This window comes from Delphinapterus leucas, chromosome 21 (assembly GCF_059928025.1).
Source record: "Delphinapterus leucas isolate spDelLeu-1000000601 "Yukka" chromosome 21, BTC_Dleu_Yukka2, whole genome shotgun sequence".
NCBI lineage: Eukaryota > Metazoa > Chordata > Mammalia > Artiodactyla > Monodontidae > Delphinapterus > Delphinapterus leucas.
The window spans coordinates 32944786-32965776 of record NC_143149.1 but is presented as its reverse complement, the minus strand read 5'-3'; the positions used below and the strand labels follow the sequence as shown (position 1 = coordinate 32965776).

Sequence of the window (20991 nt, the reverse complement as noted above, 5' to 3'; positions counted from 1 at the left end):
CAGAGGGACGCACACCGAGATCAGGCCAGTCCTTGGCTCGTGGCTCCTGACGGCTTTCTGACTCAAACTTTTCCTTGGTAACTTGGGACCCAGGTGACAGTGAGGTCCTAGTTGCCGTGGCTAATGGAAGGTAACTGTCTGCTGAGAAACATGAGATTACACAGATCAACAACACAGTCAGGTAGCACTTCCCTCCCTCAAGAATGGCTAAAGGTAGAAAGACTAGATTACAAGTGTGATAACTGGAATTCTCATATATTTATGGTGAAATAAAAACTGGTACAGCCATGGGGGAAGTTAGTTGAGCAGTTTCCTGTAAGGTTAGGCAAACATTTACCATGTGGCCCATTAATTCCACTCTTAGGTATTTATCCAAGAGAAATAAAAAGACTTGTACACAAATTGGTCAGTCATACTAGGCAAAAAACGGAAACAACCCGCATGCTCATTAACAAGCGAATGGATAACCAAATTATGGTCTATTCATACAATAGAAGACGAATTAGCAGTGAAGAGGAGAAGTACCGGGAGAAGCCAGACACAAAGGAGTACATACTGCGTGATTCCAGGGAACGGTAATCCACAGCGGGAGAAACCACTGGTTGCTGGAGACCGACTGCAAAGGGGCACAAGGGACAAGAGGGAACTTTAGGGACAGGAGGGGACTTTGCAGGGACAGGAGGGGACTTTGCAGGGACAGGAGGGGAACTCTGTAGGGACAGGAGGGAGCTTTGCAGGGACAGGAGGGAGCTTTGTAGGGACAGGAGGGAGCTTTCCAGGGACAGGAGGGAACTCTAGGGACAGGAGGGAACTTTGTACGGACTGGAGGGAACTTTCCAGGGACAGGAGGGAGCTTTGTAGGGACAGGAGGGAACGTTAGGGACAGGAGGGGACTTTGCAGGGATAGGAGGGAACTTTGTAGGGACTGGAGGGAACTTTAGGGACAGGAGGCACTTTGCAGGACTCTGTTAATTGGGGAGTAGTTACAGGCTGTAGTCATTTGTCACGGGTCATCTACCTGTACATTTAAAATGTATAAATTTCACTGTATGGAAATTATACCTCAATGAAAGCAATTAAAAAAAAAAAGAAGATGACTGTGGCTTAGAAAATTGCAGGAGGTATTTTCCTGTCAGTGGCAACATGATTGAATTCCAAGTCTGGAGGCCACACAGAGCCTTTTACAGGGCTCTCAAAAGAAAAGAAGTATTTAATTTTGGCCTCAGAGTGTACCTTACAATCGCACGTTCATACGGATATATCTGAATTTGAGAAACCCATATTTCAAAGAACAAAACAAATGAGGAGACATACCATGCTTATGAACGCAAAGACTCAATACCGGAAAATGTCAGTTTGTCTCAAATCAGTCTATACATTTAACACAATTTAAATAAAAATCCCAGCAGGATATTTTGTAGATTTAGACAAGTCACTTTAAAAATTTATATGGAAAGGGAAAGGAACTGGAATAGCCAAAGCAATTTTGGAAAAGAGTAAATTTGAAAGACCTGTACTGCTTGGCTTTAAGAGCTACTATAAAGCTACAGGAAAGTATGGAATTGGTGAAGAGACATCTAGATTAACAGAACAGAGTCCAGAAACAGAGCCACAAATATATATGGCCAAATGATTTTTGACAAAATACAAAGTCAGTTCAATGGAGGAAGAATAGTCCTTACAATAAATGGTATTGGAACAGTTGGATATTGAATGCCAAAAAGAGAACCTTGACCTAAGCCTTACACCTTGTAAAAATTAACTCAAGATGCATCATAGATAAAAATGTAAAACAGAAAACTATAAAACTTTTAGGACAAAGAAGGGAAAACTTTTGAGACCATTGGTGAAGCAAAGAGTTTTTAGATATGATACCAAAAACAGTTCATAAAAGAAGTTGGTAAATCACACTTCATCAAAGTCAGAAACTGTTGCTCTATGAGAAACACTATTAAGAGAATTTAAAAAGACAAGTTACAGACTGAGCAGCAGCTGGAATGCTCGTGTACTCCTGGTGGGAATGCAAAATGGTGCAGCCTCTCAGGAAAGCAGTTTGGTGGTTTCTTATAAGGTTAAATATACACTTACCCACTCCTAGGTATTTACCCTAGAGAAATGCAAATTTAAATTCACACAAAAGCCTGGATATGAATGTTTATGGCAACTTTATTTGCCATCACCAAAAACTAGAAACAGCACGGATTATCCACAGAACGAATAAACAAGCACGTATTTATGTAAATAAATACATCTATGTATTAGAACACTGCTTGGCAGTGAAGAAGAGTGAGCTACTGAAACCTGCAACAACTTGGATGAACCTCAGAGGCACTAATCATGCCAGGTCAGAGAAGCCAGCCTCAAAAGCTCATGTCTTATGGTTCCATTTATATGACATGTGGAAAAGACAAAACTGTAGGGACAGAGAGCAGATCAGCGGTTGTCACAGGCTAGGGATGGGCAGAGGGGCTGACTGCCAGGGAGGCTTTAGGGGCTGATGGAAACCTTCCCTATCCTGATTGTGGATTGTCTGTAGGAATCTAGACGTTTGTTAGACTCAAGATTCTACACACACAGACAGAGCCAATTTACTGCATGTAGATTTAAAAACTAGTAATAAAAAAACGGCATGAATACATACAACTTGAAACTAAGCAGTGAAGCCAGATTGATGACCAGCTGCTGCTTCGTCCCCTGTGTAGCCGTTCCCACTCTAGGGTGGGAAGGAGCCCACCTTAAACATCCTGCCTGGCTGACCTAACCCCGTGGGAGGTGATAAACTATACTTAAATGCTCTGACGCCTAAAGGCTTTTTCTAATAGCTGAGCCTTAATGTGAAACGGGCCATAAAATCTTTTCTTCCACATTTAGGCTATAATGTTACAGCAGGAAACTGACATCACTACCCATACTGGCTTCCCAGGAGATTTTTTGGTCAATGCCATGTATTTTGACATTTCAGTATACATGTAACTTTTTCTATTCATTTAAGTACAGACTGTGGTTAAGGGCGTGGACAGAGAGTAAACCGACTGCATTTTGCTACCTATGTGACCTTCGGCAAATGACTTAATCTCTCTGGGCCTCAGTTTGCTGTTTATAAAGGAGAGAAAATAATAATACCTGTTTCATGTGTTAACAGGTTTTTTTGGGAAATCCCTGGCGGTCCAGTGGTTAGGACTCCACGCTTCCACTGCAGGGGGGCACGGGTTCAATCCCTGGTTGGGGAACTGAGATACCACAAGCCGCACAGTGAGGCCAAAAAAAAAAAAAAAAAACTGTTTTTTAAAAATTGTTATTATAATCTTTACAAATATTATCTTTTCTCATCTAGATTGTAAGCAACTTGAGGTCAGAGATCTGTATGCACACATTTTTGTTCCTTGCAGTACATAACAAATTTAGTTTTTAAAAAATCTATCTTGTATCTGACTATCTAGGTAAGTAGAGAAATAGAGGTGATGCTGGGTGCGTTCAGCAGAGGGACCGAGAATGTCTCCATTTCAGTTGGGTAGGGAAGAGCTTAGACATCCACTCAGGTGAGGAAACAAGCTCATAAATCACCAGCACCACACACCAGATTTGGTTAAAAAGAATGCTCTCGGGCTTCCCTGGTGGCTCAGTGGTTGAGAGTCCGCCTGCCGATGCAGGGGACACGGGTTCGTGCCCCGGTCTGGGAGGATCCCACATGCCGCGGAGCGGCTGGGCCCGTGAGCCGTGGCCGCTGAGCCTGCGTGTCCGGAGCCTGTGCTCCACAGCGGGAGAGGCCACAACAGTGAGAGGCCCGCGTACCGCAAAAAAAAAAAAAAAAAAAGGAACAGAGAGATTCTACTTACTTTTAGAAATCCTTTACTTTCAAAAGAAACCAGGGATTTTTAAAAAGCAGTTTAAAGCTGGAGAGCATTCTTTTCTTTCTTTTTTTTTTTTTGCGGTACGCGGGCCTCTCACTGTTGTGGCCTCTCCCGTTGCGGAGCACAGGCTCCGGACACGCAGGCTCAGCGGCCACGGCTCACGGGCCCAGCCGCTCCGCGGCATGTGGGATCCTCCCAGGCTGGGGCACGAACCCGTGTCCCCTGCATCGGCAGGCGGACTCTCAACCACTGCGCCACCAGGGAAGCCCTCTCTGTTCCTTTTGAGGAAAATGATTTACTTGTTTCCGAAGATTTGGTGGCCTGAAGAAATCTGAGAGCAGTCATTTATTGAACAGAAGAAAACCAAGCAGACTATAACAGTATCTTTGAAGACAAAAAGGATAAACATTTCAGGGATTCTGAGGTTAGTTTAAGAAAATAGAAGGCCAGTCTAGATGGTTGTAGTATTTACAGAATGTTTACCTTGGGAATCAATCTAATCCTGTCTTTTTTGTTGGTCTTGGATGAGATAACTCAGGCCTAAGCCTCCATCTTTCCCTCCATAGCTGAGTTTTCTAGCCTGTGTTTCCCAGATGATTGAACTCTCCACTTTATTTTGTCTAACTTTTTTCTTCATTCCCGAAGTAAGTACGTAACAAGATAAATATTTATTTTTATATTCATTTGTCAGTAACAAGAATTCTCTGACAAAATTTTCAGTTATGACTCTATTTTCTTTAGGCAAATTACAAAAAGAAAGTGCTTTATCGCGAGTCTCTGATGAAAGCCTCAACAAAATTCAGGAAGCGGAGTCTCCAGTATTTAAAGAGCTACCGGGTGCCAGGGCTCATGACGACAGCACCGTCCCCCTCACCGGGTCGGTCGCAGAGCCATCCGGAACCTCAGAAAGCACGACAGGGGGACACCACCCCCGCGTACCATACGGTAAGACCCCCAGGGGCTGAGGTGGCGCTGGGCCTGCTGGCCTGCGTGTGGCACTGAGCCTCCAGTGCACACAAGTGTCCCCCGGTTTTTGCTTTGAGAAAACCCAGGTGCTAAAGAGGCCTCAGGGACCAGGCAGTCGCAGAGCAGGCTTACTCGTGTCCTGTGATTTTCCTCCAAGAGCCATTTACCTACAGTCTCCCAGCGGCACCCAGACCCCCCGTACCACCCCTCTGAGTGCCTCACCTGCATCTTCCACGTGCAGTCACCTAACTGCTGGAGATCGGAAGGTCGGTTTATCCAGCTTAATACGAACACCTTCCTCCTGGAAGACGCAGAGCGAAAGCTGACATTGGAACGGGAGGGGGTCCCACTAGAGAATCACAAAAACCATCAGGACCATCTTGGGGGGGGGCCTTTGTCCCACAGCATCTCTGGACAGTGATGGGCAGCCACCAGCATCTGCCTGGCCCACCTCCCTGCAGGGGCACTGGCACCGATTTCCAGGCTGCGTTTGGGACTTGGCCAAAGAAGGCAAACAAACTGCCCACTGATCTGACAGATCTGCCTTTGACTGCCCGGACTGGCCATTTTTTAAAAAATTGAAGTATAGTTGATTTACAGTGTTGTGTTAATTTCTGCTCTACAGCAAAGTGACTCAGTTATACATATATATACATTCTTTTTTTAAATATTCTTTTCCATGATGGTTTATCACAGGATATTGAATATAGTTCCCTGTGCTGTACAGTAGGACCTCGTTGCTTATCCATTCTCTATGTAATAGCTTACATCTGCTAATCCCAACCTCCCACTCCAACCCTCCCCCAGCCCCTCCCCCTTGGCAACCACCAGCCTGTTCTCTATGTCTGTGATTCTGTTTCTGTTTCATAGATGAGTCCATTTGTGTCATATTTTTAAGGAGCATCTACAGTGTGTATCTCACAGGGTTCTGGGTTGGGTCCCTCTTATATGAAGTTTTTTGTAAAATGAGCTCCTTACAGGGAATCCTCCTTTTACTGGTTCCTAGAAAAGGAGAGAATGCTACCACGATTTCTGGAAGACACATTTTAAGAGACCGTAACATCATTTTTTAACTACCATATTAGTTTTACTTACCCTTTGTTGTATGTTTCCAAGTTTCCCTTTTTATTTGAACCATACTGCAGGGCCTTCATAGTCAAGTTAGAAAATGGAGCACGTGGGAAAAAGCAAAAGCACCTGCCACCCCGCCTTCCCCAGATGACCTCGGCTCTCAGTCTGTCCCCTTGTCCCCCTGCAGGCCGGGCGCTGTCCATGACACACGGCGCCAAGTCACCCGTGTCTAACGGGACCTTCGGCTTCGACGGCCCGGCACGCGGCGACGGCCACGTGTATCACACGGTGCACAAGGACTCGGGTCTCTACAAGGACCTGCTGCACCGCATCCGCGACGAGCGGCCGGCGCCGGACGGGGCCCCGCGGCTGCTGCGGCGCAACAACAGCTACACGTGCTACACGGCGGCCATCTGCGGGCTGCCCGGCCTGGCCATGCGCCGCGGCGACGCGCCCGCGCCCGAGGACAGCGAGAAGCTGGTGGCCGACGCCGTGGCTTACTCCCGCCGGCGGCTGCGCTACGACAGCTACTCCAGCTACTGCAACGCCGTGGCCGAGGCCGAGATCGAGGCCGAGGAGGGCGGCGTGGAGGTGCGCCTGGCCACCCCGCTGGCCGAGCCCGAGCCGCCACGCGATGACGCGGTGGACGACGAGAAGGAAGAGAAGGACTCGGCTGAGGTCCACCTGCTCTTCCACTTCCTGCAGGTCCTCACCGCCTGCTTCGGCTCCTTCGCGCACGGCGGCAACGACGTGAGGTCAGTGCCCAGGGCGCGCGGGCGGGGCGGGGCGGGGGGGAGGCGCACGGCAGACACACTGCCACCCTGGAACCTCGCGGGTCTGCCCTGCCCGGGTCCACCGACATGGGCTTTTCCCCCACGAGTGTAGCACCCGCATCTTCACTGCACGGATCTTTAAATGAACTAGGTGTGGGGAAAGGTTTGCGTTGGATCAGAGATCACAACGCGCGGAATCAGAAGACGTGGGGTTTGAGCCCTGACTCTGCCCACGCCGTTCCAGCTTCCTGCCCTGCCTGAGTCATTCAGCAGTTCCTTTTGGTTTTGAGTCAGAGAGAGCGGTACCCGGATTTCCGCCGAGTTGTTCAAGGGTCACCTGTGAATAAGTAGCTCCTGTAGTGTGCCAGACGGTGACACGCGTTAAAGGGAAGAGAGGAGTAGAAAGGGGTGTGGGACCCCTGGAGGGCTGCCGTGTTGGATGGCTGCTTGGGTCAGGAGGGCTCGCCGAGTGACACCTGCAGGGGCTGAGGGCGTAGCCGTGTGCTCGTCTTTAGGAGAACATTCCGGAAGAGGGGACAGCAGGTGCGAGGGCCCGAGGCAGGACGTGCCTTGGGCGGGGGGGGGTTCCGGGAAGAGCCACAAGCAAGAGCGTGGAGACGCTCAGGTCGGCGGGTCGTGGAAGCCCCGAATGTGTAGTCTCTACCCCCCTCTCACTGGCTGGGCAGCTCCAGACCAGTCACTGAATTTCCCAATGCCTCAGTGTCCCAATCTGTGAAGTGGGAGTAAAGCTAGTACCAACCACATGGGATTTCTGTGAAGATTAAGTGAGATGCTTTATATAACAAGCTCAAGACAGTGCTCTCCCATAATCAATATCCCTACATTTTCACTCATACTATTATTATAGTTATCACACAGGCTAGTGTTTCTGTCCAAATCAGGAAAACACGCCTTTGTTGCTTTTGTGTTCTTGCTCAGTTATATGACTCTGTTTTACACTGTCTACCCACGTGCACCAGCGTTTCTGTTCTTTTTAAAAGAAGTCTTTGTGCCAGAGAAGAGGCCTGGACATCTTATGTTCTGCTCAGTGTCGTCTAGGGGTCGCCATGTTATTTAATAGGGGGCACCATGTTCTGTCTCCTCTTAATAATTTTTTTTCTGCCCTCCCCCACCAGCCCACTTCCTCCTCTTTATCCACAAATTCTTTATTGAAAGCCTGGTACTGTCAAAGTGTTATGAATTGGGTCCCTGTCCTTTAGGAGTTTAAATTCCAGTTAAGGAGACAAGAAAGACATACACGTAGAAAAGTAACAGAACACCTCAAAACAGCATTTAAAGGCCAGAGGAAGAGTCTAGGTGGTAGCTGCTATAGGTGACCAGAGTTTAGAGCAACTGTTTGCAGTTTGGGGGCTGCTTTTGAGGCTTTTGAGCAGGGATATGGTCTGATGAAAGCAAGGTTTTAGAAATAATAGTGTGATGTGAAGAGGGGGCTTCTGTTCATTCAGGAAGAAGTTATCAAGTCTGTACCAGGGCTCAGAGCTGAACCACTTGTAACTTACCCTAACCCTCCTCAGAGCAGTCCTTTGCAGTCCTAAGTGGTATCCTTCAAAGACAGGGACTCTGAAGCTCAGAAATGTGACTTTCTTGCCCAGAGTCACACAGCTGGAGAGAATCGGGCTTGGGAGCTGGCTCTTTGTGACTCAGTCTGCAGAGTGGAGGTGGGCTGAGAGCTACAGAGGCTGTTGAAAGCCCATAGGGAGCCTGGAAGTTGTCACTCTACCCTAACAACAGGAGAAAACCGAATGGACTGAAAAATCAACAACTCTTCTTGGATCCAGAAAGGAGAGGAGGACACAGGACAAACCACTGCCCCCAAGACTGGAGGGACAGACAGTCCTGGAAGAGTGACTCAGGAGTGGAAGCTGCCATGGAACCAGGGAAGCCTGGACTGGAATGATGGACCCTGGAGGCTCAGGGGGGACAAGTAGAGAGTTAGAGGCTCCAGGGGACCCGTGGTAGGGGGACCCCATGATATTGTGAGTTTTACGTCCAAGAGCTGTACCAGGTCCTCACAGTGAATATCAGGGAAGAGAAATCCCCTCCTGCTCCTGTCGGGGGAGGGAAAGCATTTGACAGAAGAGAGCAACTGTGTGCTTAACCAGGCCTGCTCCCAGGGGAAACCAGGTCACCAGAGCCCAGCCTGCAGGGGGATTACCACAGCCTAACTGACCTGGGGAGGGGAAATACACTCCAGACTTCCCTCACCTTCCACTTGGGCGAAGGGAAGCACCCACCTCGAGCCATCCTGTCCCACTTAAGGGGGAAGCAGAAACTGAGAAACACTTGTGAAGTTCACGGTCCAGAGGGACAGGCTCACTGAGAGACCGAGACCTCATCAAAGGACTACAGAAGGCTTCTCCATCCCCAGACCTCCCACCACATCACTAAAGGCCTATTTACAGCAGTTCCTTCTACCCAGGAGATCATGTCTGGTTATCAAGAAAAATTTACAAGGCATACCAAAAGGCAAAAAACACAATTTGAAGAGACAGAGCAAAATTCAGAACCAGACATGGCTGGGATGTTGGAATTATCAGATGAGGAATTGAAAACAGCTACGATTCATATGCTGAGGTCTCTGATGGATAAAGTAGGCATCCATTAGATGAGCAAGGTAAGCAGAGAGAAGGAAATCCTAAGAAAGAACCAAAAAGAATACTGGAGATCAAAACACTGTAACAGGGCTTCCCTGGTGGTGCAGTGGTTGAGAGTCCGCCTGCCGATGCAGGGGACATGGGTTCGTGCCCCGGTCCGGGAAGATCCCACATGCCGCAGAGCGGCTGGGCCCGTGAGCCATGGCCGCTGAGCCTGCGCGTCCGGGGCCTGTGCTCCGCAACAGGAGAGGCCCGCGTACCGCAAAAACAAAAACAAAAAACAACACACTTCTAAATAACACTTGGATCAAAGAAGGAATATCAAGAGGAATTTTCAAATATTTGAACTAAATGAAAATGAAAGCACATCAAAAGTTGTGGGAAGCAGCAAAAACAGTGCTTAGAAGAAAATTGAATTGCTGCACACGGACTTTCTCTAGTTGTGGCGAGCGGGGGCTACTCCCGTTGCGGTAAACGGGCTTCTCATTACGGTGGCTTCTCTTGTTGCAGAGCATGGGCTCTAGGCATGTGGGCTTCAGTAGTTGCAGCACGCGGGCTTCAGTAGTTGTGGCTCGTGGGCTCTATGGTGCAGGCTCAGGAGTTGTGGTGTGTGGGCTTAGTTGCTCCGTCACATGTGGGATCTTCCTGGACCAGGGATCGAACCTGTGTCCCCTGTGTTGGCAGGTGGATCAACAAACTATTAGTAAATTGAATCCGACAGTGTATAATGAGAATTATCCAGCATGACCAAGTGAGCTTTCTCTGAGGTATGCAAGACTGGTTCAAATTGCATTGAATTCATATATTGGGAAAGAAGGAAGATATAAAATCAGTAAATAATAAATAATAATATAAATAATAATAAAATCAATCTAAGTTTCCAGCCTAGAAAAATAGGAAAAGAAGAGCAAATTAAATCCAAGGTAAGCAGAAGTAAAGAAATAATAAGAATTAGAGCAGAAATAAATGAAATTGAAGTCAGGAAACTAATAGAGAAAATCAATGAAACAAAAAGCTGGTTCTTTGAAAATATTAATGAAGTTGATAAGCTTCTAGCCAGGCTAACTCAGAGAAAAAGAGAGAACACAAATTACTAATATCAGAAAGGGAAGAGGGACATCACTATAGATCCTATGGACATTAAAAGGATAATACTACAAAATACTATAAAAGGAATACTATGAATAACCAATTTGATAACCTAGGTGAAATGGACCAATTCCTTGAAAGACAGAACTGCCCAAACTCACACAAGAAGAAATAGACTATCTGATAGGCCTATATCTATTAAGGAAATTGAATCAATAATTAATAACCTTTCAAAACAGAAAGCACCAGGCCCAGATAGGTTCACTGATGAATTCTGCCAAATATCTAAGGAAGAAATTATACTTGTCTACAAATTTCTTTCAGAGGATAGAAGCAAAAGGAATACTTCCTAACTCATTCTGTAAGGCCAGCATTACCCTAGTACCAAAACCAGTGAAAGACATTATAAGAAAACTATAGACCTGTATTTCTTATGAACTTCGCTGAAGAAAAAACTCAACAAACTATTAGCAAATTGAATCCAACAATGTATAAAGAGAATTATCCAGCATGACCAATGAGCTTTCTCTGAGGTATGCAAGACTGGTTCAACGTTCGAAAATTAGTTAATGTAATCCATCATGTCAATAGGCTAAAAAGGAAAAGTCACATGATCATATCAATAGATGCAGAAGAAAGCATTTAACAAAATCCAATACTATCCGTGATAAAAACTCTCAGTAAACTAGGAATAGAGGGGAACTCCTCAACTTGATAAAAAATACAAAAAAACTACAGCTAATATCATACTTAATGGTGAGAAACTCAAAGCTTTTCCACTAAGATCGGGAACAAGGCATAGATGTCCCCTTTCAGCACTGCTTTTCAAAACTGTACTGAAAGTTCTAGCTAATGCACTAGGACAAGAAAGGGAAATAAACGTATACAGATTAGGAAAGAAGAAATAAAACTGTCTTTGTTTGAAGATGACATGACCATCTGTGTAGAAAATCTGAAAGAACTGACCAAAAAAAAAAAAAAAAAAACTCCTGGAACTAATAAGCAATTATAACAAGGACGCAGGATACAGGTTAATGTACAAAAATCAATCACTTCCTACATATTAACAGAGAACAGGTGGAGTTTGAAATTCAAAAACACAATAGTACCATGTACACTGGCACCTTGAAATACTTAGGGATAAATCTAACAAAATGTGTACAGGATCTATATGCAGAAAACTGTAAAACTGATGGATGAAATCAAAGAATGGAATAAATGGAGAGATTTTCCATGTTCAAGGATAAGAAGACTCAATATTGCCAAGACGTCCGTTCTTCACATCTTGATCTATAAAGTCAATGCAACCCCAATCAAAACCTCAGAAAGTTATTTTATGGATACTGATAAACTGATTCTAAAGTTTATGTGGAGAGGCAAAAAACCCAGAATAGCCAACGCAAAATTGAAGAACAAACTTGAAGGACTGATACTACCCGAATTCAAGCTTGCTAGTAAAGCTGCAGTAACAAGACAGTATGGTATTGGTGAAAGAACAGACAGATAAATCAATGAAACAGAATAGAGAGCCCAGAAATAGACCCACTTAAATATGACGGTCAACTGATCTGACAACACCAAGTGCTGGCAAGGATGTGAAGCAACAGGAACTCTCATTCATTTCTGGTGAGAATACAAAATGGTACAGCTGCTTTGGAAGACAGTGGGACAGTTTCTTACAAAACTAAGCATACGCTTATTGTACCATCCAGTAGTCGTGCTCCTTGGTATTTATCCTAATAAGCTTATATCCACACAAAAACCTGTCCATGGATGTTTATAGCAGCTTTACGCAGAATTGCCAAAACATAGAAGCAACCAAGATGTCCTTCAATAGGTGGATTGATAAAAACTGGTACATTTACACAATGCTCTTCAGCACTAAAAAGAAATGAGTTATCAAGCCATGAAATTACATGCAGGAACCTTAAATGCATATTACTGAATGGAAGAAGCCAATATGAAAAGCTGCATACTGTATGATTCCAACTATATGACTTTCTGGAAAAGGCAAAACTATGGAGACAGAAGATCAGGGGTTGGGGTGGGAAGGAGGGATGAATAGGTAGAGCACAGAGGATTTTTAGGGCAGTGAAAATTCTCTGTATGATACCCTAATGATGGATACATGTCATTTATTATACATTTGTCTAAACCCATAGAATGTACAACACCAAGAGTGAACGCTACTGTAAACTACGGGCTTCAGATGATTCTGATGTGTCAGTATGGGTTCATCGGTTGTAACAAATGTTCCACTCTGGTGGGGATGTTGATGATGGGGAGGCTATGCATGTGTGGACCAGAGGGTATATGGGAAACCTCTGTACCTTCCCCTCAGTTTTGCTATGAATCTTCAACTGCTCTAAAGAAATAAAGTCTTAATTTAAAAAAGAAAAAAAGCTGTGGCATCCCCCCGAAAAAGTCAGTGCATGCCTGCCAAGGGCCTGAGTGATGATAGGGGGTCTGGGGGGAGGGGTAAGCACCCGAGTGAGTCCTAAGCTCACATCCCAGTTCTGCTTCCTGCTAGGGACATGACTTTGGCATCAGTTTTCTCATCAGTAAAATGGGAGTGACAATAGCCAGTTTAAGGGGTGGTCCTGAGAACTAATGATTAGCAGTAATGTTTGTGATCCCGTAGTGGGGAGGCTGGCACAGCTGCCCCAAATTGGTAGCTAATGTTAGTAGCTGTGCTGGCAGTGAAAATGGAAAGAAATAGAGAAAGAAAGGAAGAAAAAAAAGAACTTGTATCCACTTCTTGTGATTTTTCAGTACTTTAAAAAAAATTAGGGACTTCCCTGGTGGTGCAGTGGTTAAGAATCTGCCTGCCAATGCAGGGGACATGGGTTCGATCCCTGGTCCGGGAAGATCCCACATGCCGCAAGGCAACTAAGCCCTTGCACCACAACTACTGAGCCTGTGTTCTAGAGCCTGTGAGCCACAACTACTGAGCCTACGTGCCACGACTACTGAAGCCTGTGCGCCCTAGAGCCCACATGCCACAACTACTGAAGCCTGCGCGCTCTAGGGCCTGCGTGCCGCAACTACTGAGCCTGTGTGCTGCAACTACTGAAGCCCATGCGCCTAGACCCCATGCTCCGCAACAAGGAAAGCCACCGCAATGAGAAGCCCGCACACTGCAGCAAAGAGTAGCCCCCACTCACCGCAACTAGGGAAAGCCCGTGCACAGCAACAAAGACCCAACACAGCCAGAAAAAAAAAAATTAACAAATCACACAACCATTAAGATGGCGACTCTAAAAACAAAATAAGTGTTGGCAAGGATGTGAGAAATTGGAACTCTTGTGCACTGTTGGTGGGAATATAAAATGGTGTAACCACTGTGGAAAACAGTCTGAAGATTCCTCAAAAATTTTAAAATAGAATTACCATATGACCCAGCAATCCCACTACTGGGCATATACCCAAAAGAATGGAAAGCAGGGTCTCCAAGAGACATTTTCACACCCGTGTTCACAGCAGCACTATTCACAATAGCCAAGACGTGGAGGCAACCCCAGTGTCCATCAACGGATGAATGGCTAAACAATATATGGTGTGTGTGTGCGTATGTATACACACACACACACACACACACACAGTGGAATATTCCACCTTAAAAAGGACGGAGGGGCTTCCCTGGTGGCGCAGTGGTTGAGAGTCCGCCTGCCGATGCAGGGGACGCGGGTTCGTGCCCCGGTCCGGGAAGATACCACATGCCGCGGAGCGGCTGGGCCCGTGAGCCATGGCCGCTGAGCCTGCGCGTCCGGACGGGAGAGGCCACAACAGTGAGAGGCCTGCGTACCGAAAAAAAAAAAAAAAGGGACAGAAATTCTGTTACATGCTACAACATGGATGAATCTTGAAGGCATTATGCTAAGTGAAATAAACTAGCCACAAAAAGACAAACACCATCCACTTGCACTTAAGAAGAAACCTCGCAGAGCTACTCCAACTCAGAGATGAAGTTAAACGGTCGTTAGCGGGGGTGGGGCAGGGGCAAAGGGAATTCTTATTTAATGGGTGCAGAGTTTCGGATTTCCACGACGAAAAGTTCTGGAGGCCTGTGTCACAACAGTGTGAATATCCTTCACACTCCTGAACTGTACACTTAAAAATAGTCAAGACGGTAAACTTCCTGTTTTTCTAAACCACAACCAAGCAAGTTACTAAATCATTTTTATCACCTGTAGATTACATAGGCAAGCCCCAAATGCGACAGATGGGCTGTTCTCAAGAAGAGAAGTCCCTGCACGTCATGTACAGCGTCATCTGTATGCATGTACGATGTTTGTACAATTAACCTCTTTTTTCCTCCCAGTAATGCCATTGGTCCCCTGGTAGCTCTGTGGCTGATTTATGAACAAGGTGCGGTCCTACAAGAAGCAGTGACTCCCGTCTGGCTGCTGTTTTACGGAGGGGTTGGAATTTGTACAGGCCTCTGGGTTTGGGGGAGAAGAGTGATCCAGACCATGGGGAAGGACCTCACCCCCATCACGCCGTCCAGGTAAGCCGCTGGGGCGGCGCGGAGTGGTTGTGTCTGGACGTCCCAGCGCGGCTCTCTGCACAGCCGGGTCTGCAGTGGGGTCCCCGTGTGCCATCCTCACCCGTCACCCTCATGCACTGCTCAGCGGTGGCACAAGGTGAGGGTGGGAGTGGGAGGGATGGGAATGGAGGGAGAAGGGAAGAGAAAAAGCGAATCCACCTGCAGCCACACCCGCACCCCGTTCCCCTCCCACACTCCCACTGCCCTTACCCCGCCTGAGGTCCAGAGAGCAGGTGGGGAGGGAGAGAAGGGCTCTTGGGCCTGCCTTTCCCGAAAATCCTCTGCTCACCAGCTCCACCTGCTGGCTGCAGGCAGCTGTCCCCTGCTGCCCTTCAAGGTTTACTCCACATCCTTCCTTTGCTTCCTGGGCTAAGCCGGCAGGAAGGGTGCCCATGCCCCGGGGTGGGGTTTGGAGACTCCCACGTGGTTTCCTATGGTCCTTCTAGTGTGTATCCTCTAGAGCAGGGGTTCCCAACCCCTGGTCCGCGGACCGACAGCGGTACGTGGCCTGTTAGGGACCAGGCCACACAGCAAGAGGTGAGTGGCAGGCGAGGGCGAGCCAGCCAGTGAAGCTTCACCTGCCGCTCCCCATGGCTCCCCCTGGCTCGCATTACCGCCTGAACCGTACCCGCCTCGCTCGCATTACCGCCTGAACCATCCCCCTCTGGAAAAATTGTCTTCCACCAAACCGGACCCTGGTGCCAAAAAGGTTGGGGACCACTGTTGGTTAAATAACAAATTCACAGGAGAACTTTCCAAATACAGCTAAAACTTGAAACTACCTATTGTAAGAGATCTTTTCCACCTTGAAAGTCATTTTAATGAATGATTCTCTTATAAGATTGATTTGAAGAAAAATTAGTGATCTGAGAAAAACTTCACTCCTTTATGATACGTACACGTTTTAAAAATGAGAGCATAGTTTTCCCTGCGCCACTTTAGACATGACAATTCACCACCTTCGGCTCAGCAGGAATTTCTGACCCAGCTCCTACAGGGTGTGGTTTTTGAAAACATACCGGGAAAACGAGGCTCCTTAGGGCTGCAAGCAGCCTCATGCCAAGCGTTGGTGCCATGTGGCCGCCATGCCGCAGTCCCTGGTTCTGCTGATTCCGTGGGACGCAGTCCACCCAAGAAGCGTCCTGGTGAGGCCTGGGCACCCAGGGTCGGCGAGCCACCGGCGGCGCCTGTGACGTGTCCCCTGTCTCCTCCGCAGCGGCTTCACCATCGAGCTGGCCTCAGCGTTCACCGTGGTCACCGCCTCCAACGTCGGGCTGCCCGTCAGCACCACGCACTGCAAGGTAGGCCGGCGCCTGCGCGTCCTGCCCGGTCACCCGGGGCCGAGGGGAGCTCGGGTCACGGCGGGGTCTCCCGGGGGCGTTTGCCTCCTCAGACGGCCCCTCCCGGCCCTTCCCGCCGGCAGCGGTTCGGGTAGCCTCCCGTCCCGCAGACCTGGCCGCTCCACGCGTTCCCGGTGGGAGCTCGCCCTCCTTCCACATGTCCTGGTTCTCTCGTTGTTTCCACAGTGGGTTTTGCATTGAGGTTGTGCGTCCACGAACCGTGTTTGTAGGCCCAGGGGCCCAGGAGTTGACAGGGGGACAGAAGTAGGCAGAAATCGTTTCCATGGAATCGTAAGACACGGTTGTTTCAGTTCTTTTTTCTAATATAAGGTGGTCGAAGTGACTCAATTGCCTTCGAGTGAATTCCGGATGATATTAACCACTGTCATGTGCTCTAGAACTCAGTGGGAGAGGGAATTCCTTGTCTAGTACCTGGACTGTTGGAGCCACAAGGAACCTTAAAGATGAAGGAAGAGGAAACAGGCCCAGCGAGTTTCAGGGAGTTACCCAAGGACCCCTGGGGTGGGCCGGGGCTGGAACCCAGGCCTTGTAACCCAGGGCTGCCCAGTACCTGGAGGAATTCTAAAATATCTCCAATGGGCCCCCTGTATACAAATATACCCACCAACAACTTCAACAAAGCAAAAGCAGCTTGCAGATTTTCCTAGGTTCATAGATTCCTGTCATTCCTGAAAAGCTTGTTTATTACCACTCTGGGCACCAAGGGTACCGCAGTGACCAAGACAGTGATGGGCTCTCCATTTACACACAGCCTGAAAACTCCAACCAGTGTGTCTGTAAACAAGCACCGCTAAATGTGAAAGGCTTATAAAAAAAGAATGAAATCATGCCATTTGCAGCAACATGGATGGACCTAGAAATGATCATACTCAGTGAAGTAAGTCAGACAGAGAAAGACAAATGCCGTATGATATCACTTACATGTGGAATCTAACAAATGATACAAATGATCTCATTTACAAATCAGGAACAGACTCACAGACATGAAAAACAAACTTATGGTTACCAAAGGGGTAACGGAGGAAGAGGGATAAATTAGGGGTATGGGATTAACAGATACACACTGCTATATGTAAAATAGATAAACAACGAGGACTTACTGTATAGCACAGGGAACTATACTCGACATCTTGTAATAACCTATAATGGAAAAGAATCTGAAAAAATATATACATGGCTGAATAATTTTACTGTACACCCGAAACTAATACAACATTGTAAATCAATTATACTTCAATTTAAAAAATAAGTACAAATAGGACCACTAGCCTCTAGGTTTCAGTTTCTAATCTGGAAGATGAAAGGGCTACCTTAGATGACTCGTAATATCGATGCTGTCTGGTTCCCCTACTTCTCAGTAATTCTGTTGCTGTTAGTGCCTGGTGATGGACTTAATCTGGAAGCACACTCAACTTATTAAGAGGCAAGTCGGAACGCAGCAAAGAATACCACCTTATATCAACAAAAGACCTCATCAGTAGTGAAGACATGGGACTCTGGGCCCCTTGTGATCCAAATAACATAACAACTAAAAACATAAGGCAAAAGCTGTTAGAACTCAGAAATTAATGTGTCTAAGTCTGTGACAAATGAAGAAGACAGAAGTACTTAGGAATATAATGGATTTGATTTATAGCAGTATAATTAATAAATATATATATCAAATTTTTATGCCTTCTTGTCAAGTATCATGAAACATTTATAAAAATTAGTCATAAATTCAGAAGACCATGATAAAAATCACAACTAAATTTATAAAATAAGAACAGATATTCTACACAATCTCTAATCCCAAATAAATTAAACTAAAAATATATGTTGAAAAAAGGAAGTATCCCCTTGGACATTTTAAAATGCTCTTTTTAAGTAACAGTTGAATCAAGGAGTTTAAAAATTATAATCATAGATTTCTTGGAAAATAGAAAAAAACAAATTGTGTGTCCATGTGTGTATACATAACAAACTTATGCTCAGATAAAAATTCATATATTTACATGCTTTAATTGAGCAAAGGGAAAATAAAAGAACCAAGCATTCAGATTAGTATTTTATAAAAAGTTCAGAACAATAAAAATTCTCAGGAAACAGCAAGAAGGATATAAAAGCAAAATAAATTTTAAAACAAAACTAGTGAAGGAGAAGGGGAGAGGAAAGTGTTTACTAACAAAATAACATCAAATTCTTAGAAAAGGAAGGGAGGGGAATTAAGTTAGAAAGAAGAAAGTCATCATAACAGATTTGGGAGAGAATTTTAAAATATAAAACCATATAGCTGTATGCTAAGGATTTGAAAACCTCTGTAAAATGAATTATTTTTTGCAAAAATATACATGACAAATAAATGTGACACAAAAAGTAGAAAAAAAGTGGAAACCCCGACCAGAGCAATAGGAAGAAATTAAGGAAGTTCTCCAAAAACAATTCTTCTCACCTGAAAAGGCAAAAAGGAGGAGGCCACTGCTGACTCCAGTTGTAGATGGATTCACTGGCTAATCTTTTCCATCTTAAAAGAATAGATAATTCTCACATTATATGAACTTTCCATAATGTAGGAGAAAAAAACAAAATAAAACAGGAAACTCTCCAGTTTGGTCTATAAAACATATACTGAATAACCCTAATACCGAAACCTGATTAAAAACATCATAAACAATGAAAGCTGTGTTTACATATGAATGTTGATTTTAAAACTTTAAGATGCTAGTAAATGACATCAACAATATCATGAAAGAACATTTCAGCAGGACCACATTGATCTGGATTATCAGAATGCAGGCTCCGAACAGGGCAGGGCTGGTGCCTGTGCAGGGCTGGCCCCTCACAGGGCTCAACAAATGGGTGTTTACAGACGTCTTCAATAACACACGGCTCAGCGATCCATTAGAAAACAACGTACGGTCATCTGTTGAAATACATGCCAAAAAGACATTTGAAAACCCTAGTAAAGTGAATGATGTACATGAAAAAGGCACAAAGCTTTGCTCAGAGGTAAAAGAAAACCTGAATGTGAGACACACTGTGTCATTGGGTGGGAAAGTCCTCAAACACTAGCCCAACCAAATTTTTCTCATAACTTTCCAAAATAAGGCTAAAGTTAATTTGGTGGGTTAAATTAGCAAGAATATAAAATGATCTACAGAGAAAAGCAATGAAGAGGGAGTAGCCTCAGCAGATAGGAAGTCTGCTATAAGGAAACAGGAGGCAGGAGGGTGGGGAGAAGGAGGGCTGATGGGCAGAAAGTTTCAGTTTGGGATGACAAAAAAGTTCTGCAGATAAGTGGTGGTGATGGCTGCCAAACAATGAGGATCTATATGCCACTAAATTGTATACTTAAAAATTGTTAAAATGATAAATTTTGCATTATGTATTTTACCACAATAATAAAAAATTAGATACTTGTATAAAAAAGTAGATAGACCAGAGATAGAACCTAGTATATATGAGCATATAGTTTGGGGCAGGAAAATTTTAACCAATAATTGAAGTTGAGTAACTGGCTATCACCCTAGAAAAATAAAAGTAGACCCACAGTTCTCAAAATACGTGAACATATATCTGATGGCTTGATGTTTTTAAACTATTTTAAAATTTAGAATAAAATAGAATTTTATTTTAGAAAATTTAAAATAACTGAGAATTTATCAAATATTCAAGCTAAGGATAAATCACAGAAGAAAAGCGTAGCGTATTATATTGCATGAAATTAGAAACTTAAAAGTGAAAGCAAAATACTGGATTGAGAAAGTATTTGCATTAAATATCAGAGTTAATATTTATTTAGGGCTTCCCTGGTGGCGCAGTGGTTGAGAGTCCGCCTGCCGATGCAGGGAACACGGGTTCGTGCCCCGGTCCGGGAAGATCCCACATGCCGCGGAGCGGCTGGGCCTGTGAGCCATGGCCGCTGAGCCTGCGCATCCCACAACGGGAGAGGCCACAACAGTGAGAGGCCCGCGTACCGCAAAAAAAAAAAAAAAAAATTTATTTAAACACCACATAAACAAATAAGAGACACATTTAGATTCCAATATGTAAATGGACAAAATACATGAAGAGACTTTTTTATGTTATCATGATGTTATTTTAGCTGGTGTTTATTAAATTGAATTATAGTTGACTTACAGTATAGTAGTTCCAGGTGTACAACATAGTAATTTGATATTTTTATAGATGATACTCCATACAAAGTTATTATAAAATATTGATTATATTCCCTGTGCTGTATATTATACCCTTATAACTTATTTATTTTATACCTAGTGGTTTGTACCTTTTCATCCCCTTCATCTCTTACCCTTCTCCCCAACCCTGTCCCTTCTGGTAACCACTAGTTTGTTCTCTAATTCTGTGAGTCTCTTTCTGTTTTGTTATATTTATTTGTTTTATTTTTTAGATTCCACATATAAGTAAAAACATACAGTATTGTGTCTCTATGACTTATGTCACATAGCATAATACCCTCCAGATTCATCCATGTTGTTGCACATGGCAGCATTTCATTCCTTTTTAAGGCTGAGTAATATTCCCTTGTGCCACAGTACTTCTCCTTTATCCATTCATCTGTTGATGGACACTTAGGTTGCTTCCATATCATGGCTCTTGTATGTAAATAACGTTGCTGTGAACATTGGGTGCACATATCTTTTCAAGTTAGTGTTTTCATTTTCTTCGGAGAAATACCCATGAATGGAATTGCTGGATCATATAGTAGTTCTATTTCCA

The 20991-nt window shown here is 45.0% G+C and overlaps 1 protein-coding gene across 6 annotated transcripts in view; it reads left to right on the top strand.

Moving 5' to 3' along the window:
- SLC20A2 (solute carrier family 20 member 2) overlaps window positions 1-20991 on the top strand; it is a 108376-nt gene that overhangs the window by 77302 nt on the left and 10083 nt on the right. For 5 of the 6 annotated variants that reach the window (XM_089903803.1, XM_022571334.3, XM_022571331.3 and 2 more), the window contains 4 exons: window positions 4593-4796; window positions 6076-6643; window positions 14687-14872; window positions 16128-16212. In XM_089903803.1, coding sequence (XP_089759929.1) covers window positions 4593-4796; window positions 6076-6643; window positions 14687-14872; window positions 16128-16212 — 1043 coding nt within the window. The remainder of the gene's footprint in view (window positions 1-4592; window positions 4797-6075; window positions 6644-14686; window positions 14873-16127; window positions 16213-20991) is intronic. The other variant, XM_089903804.1, reaches the window with a different exon arrangement.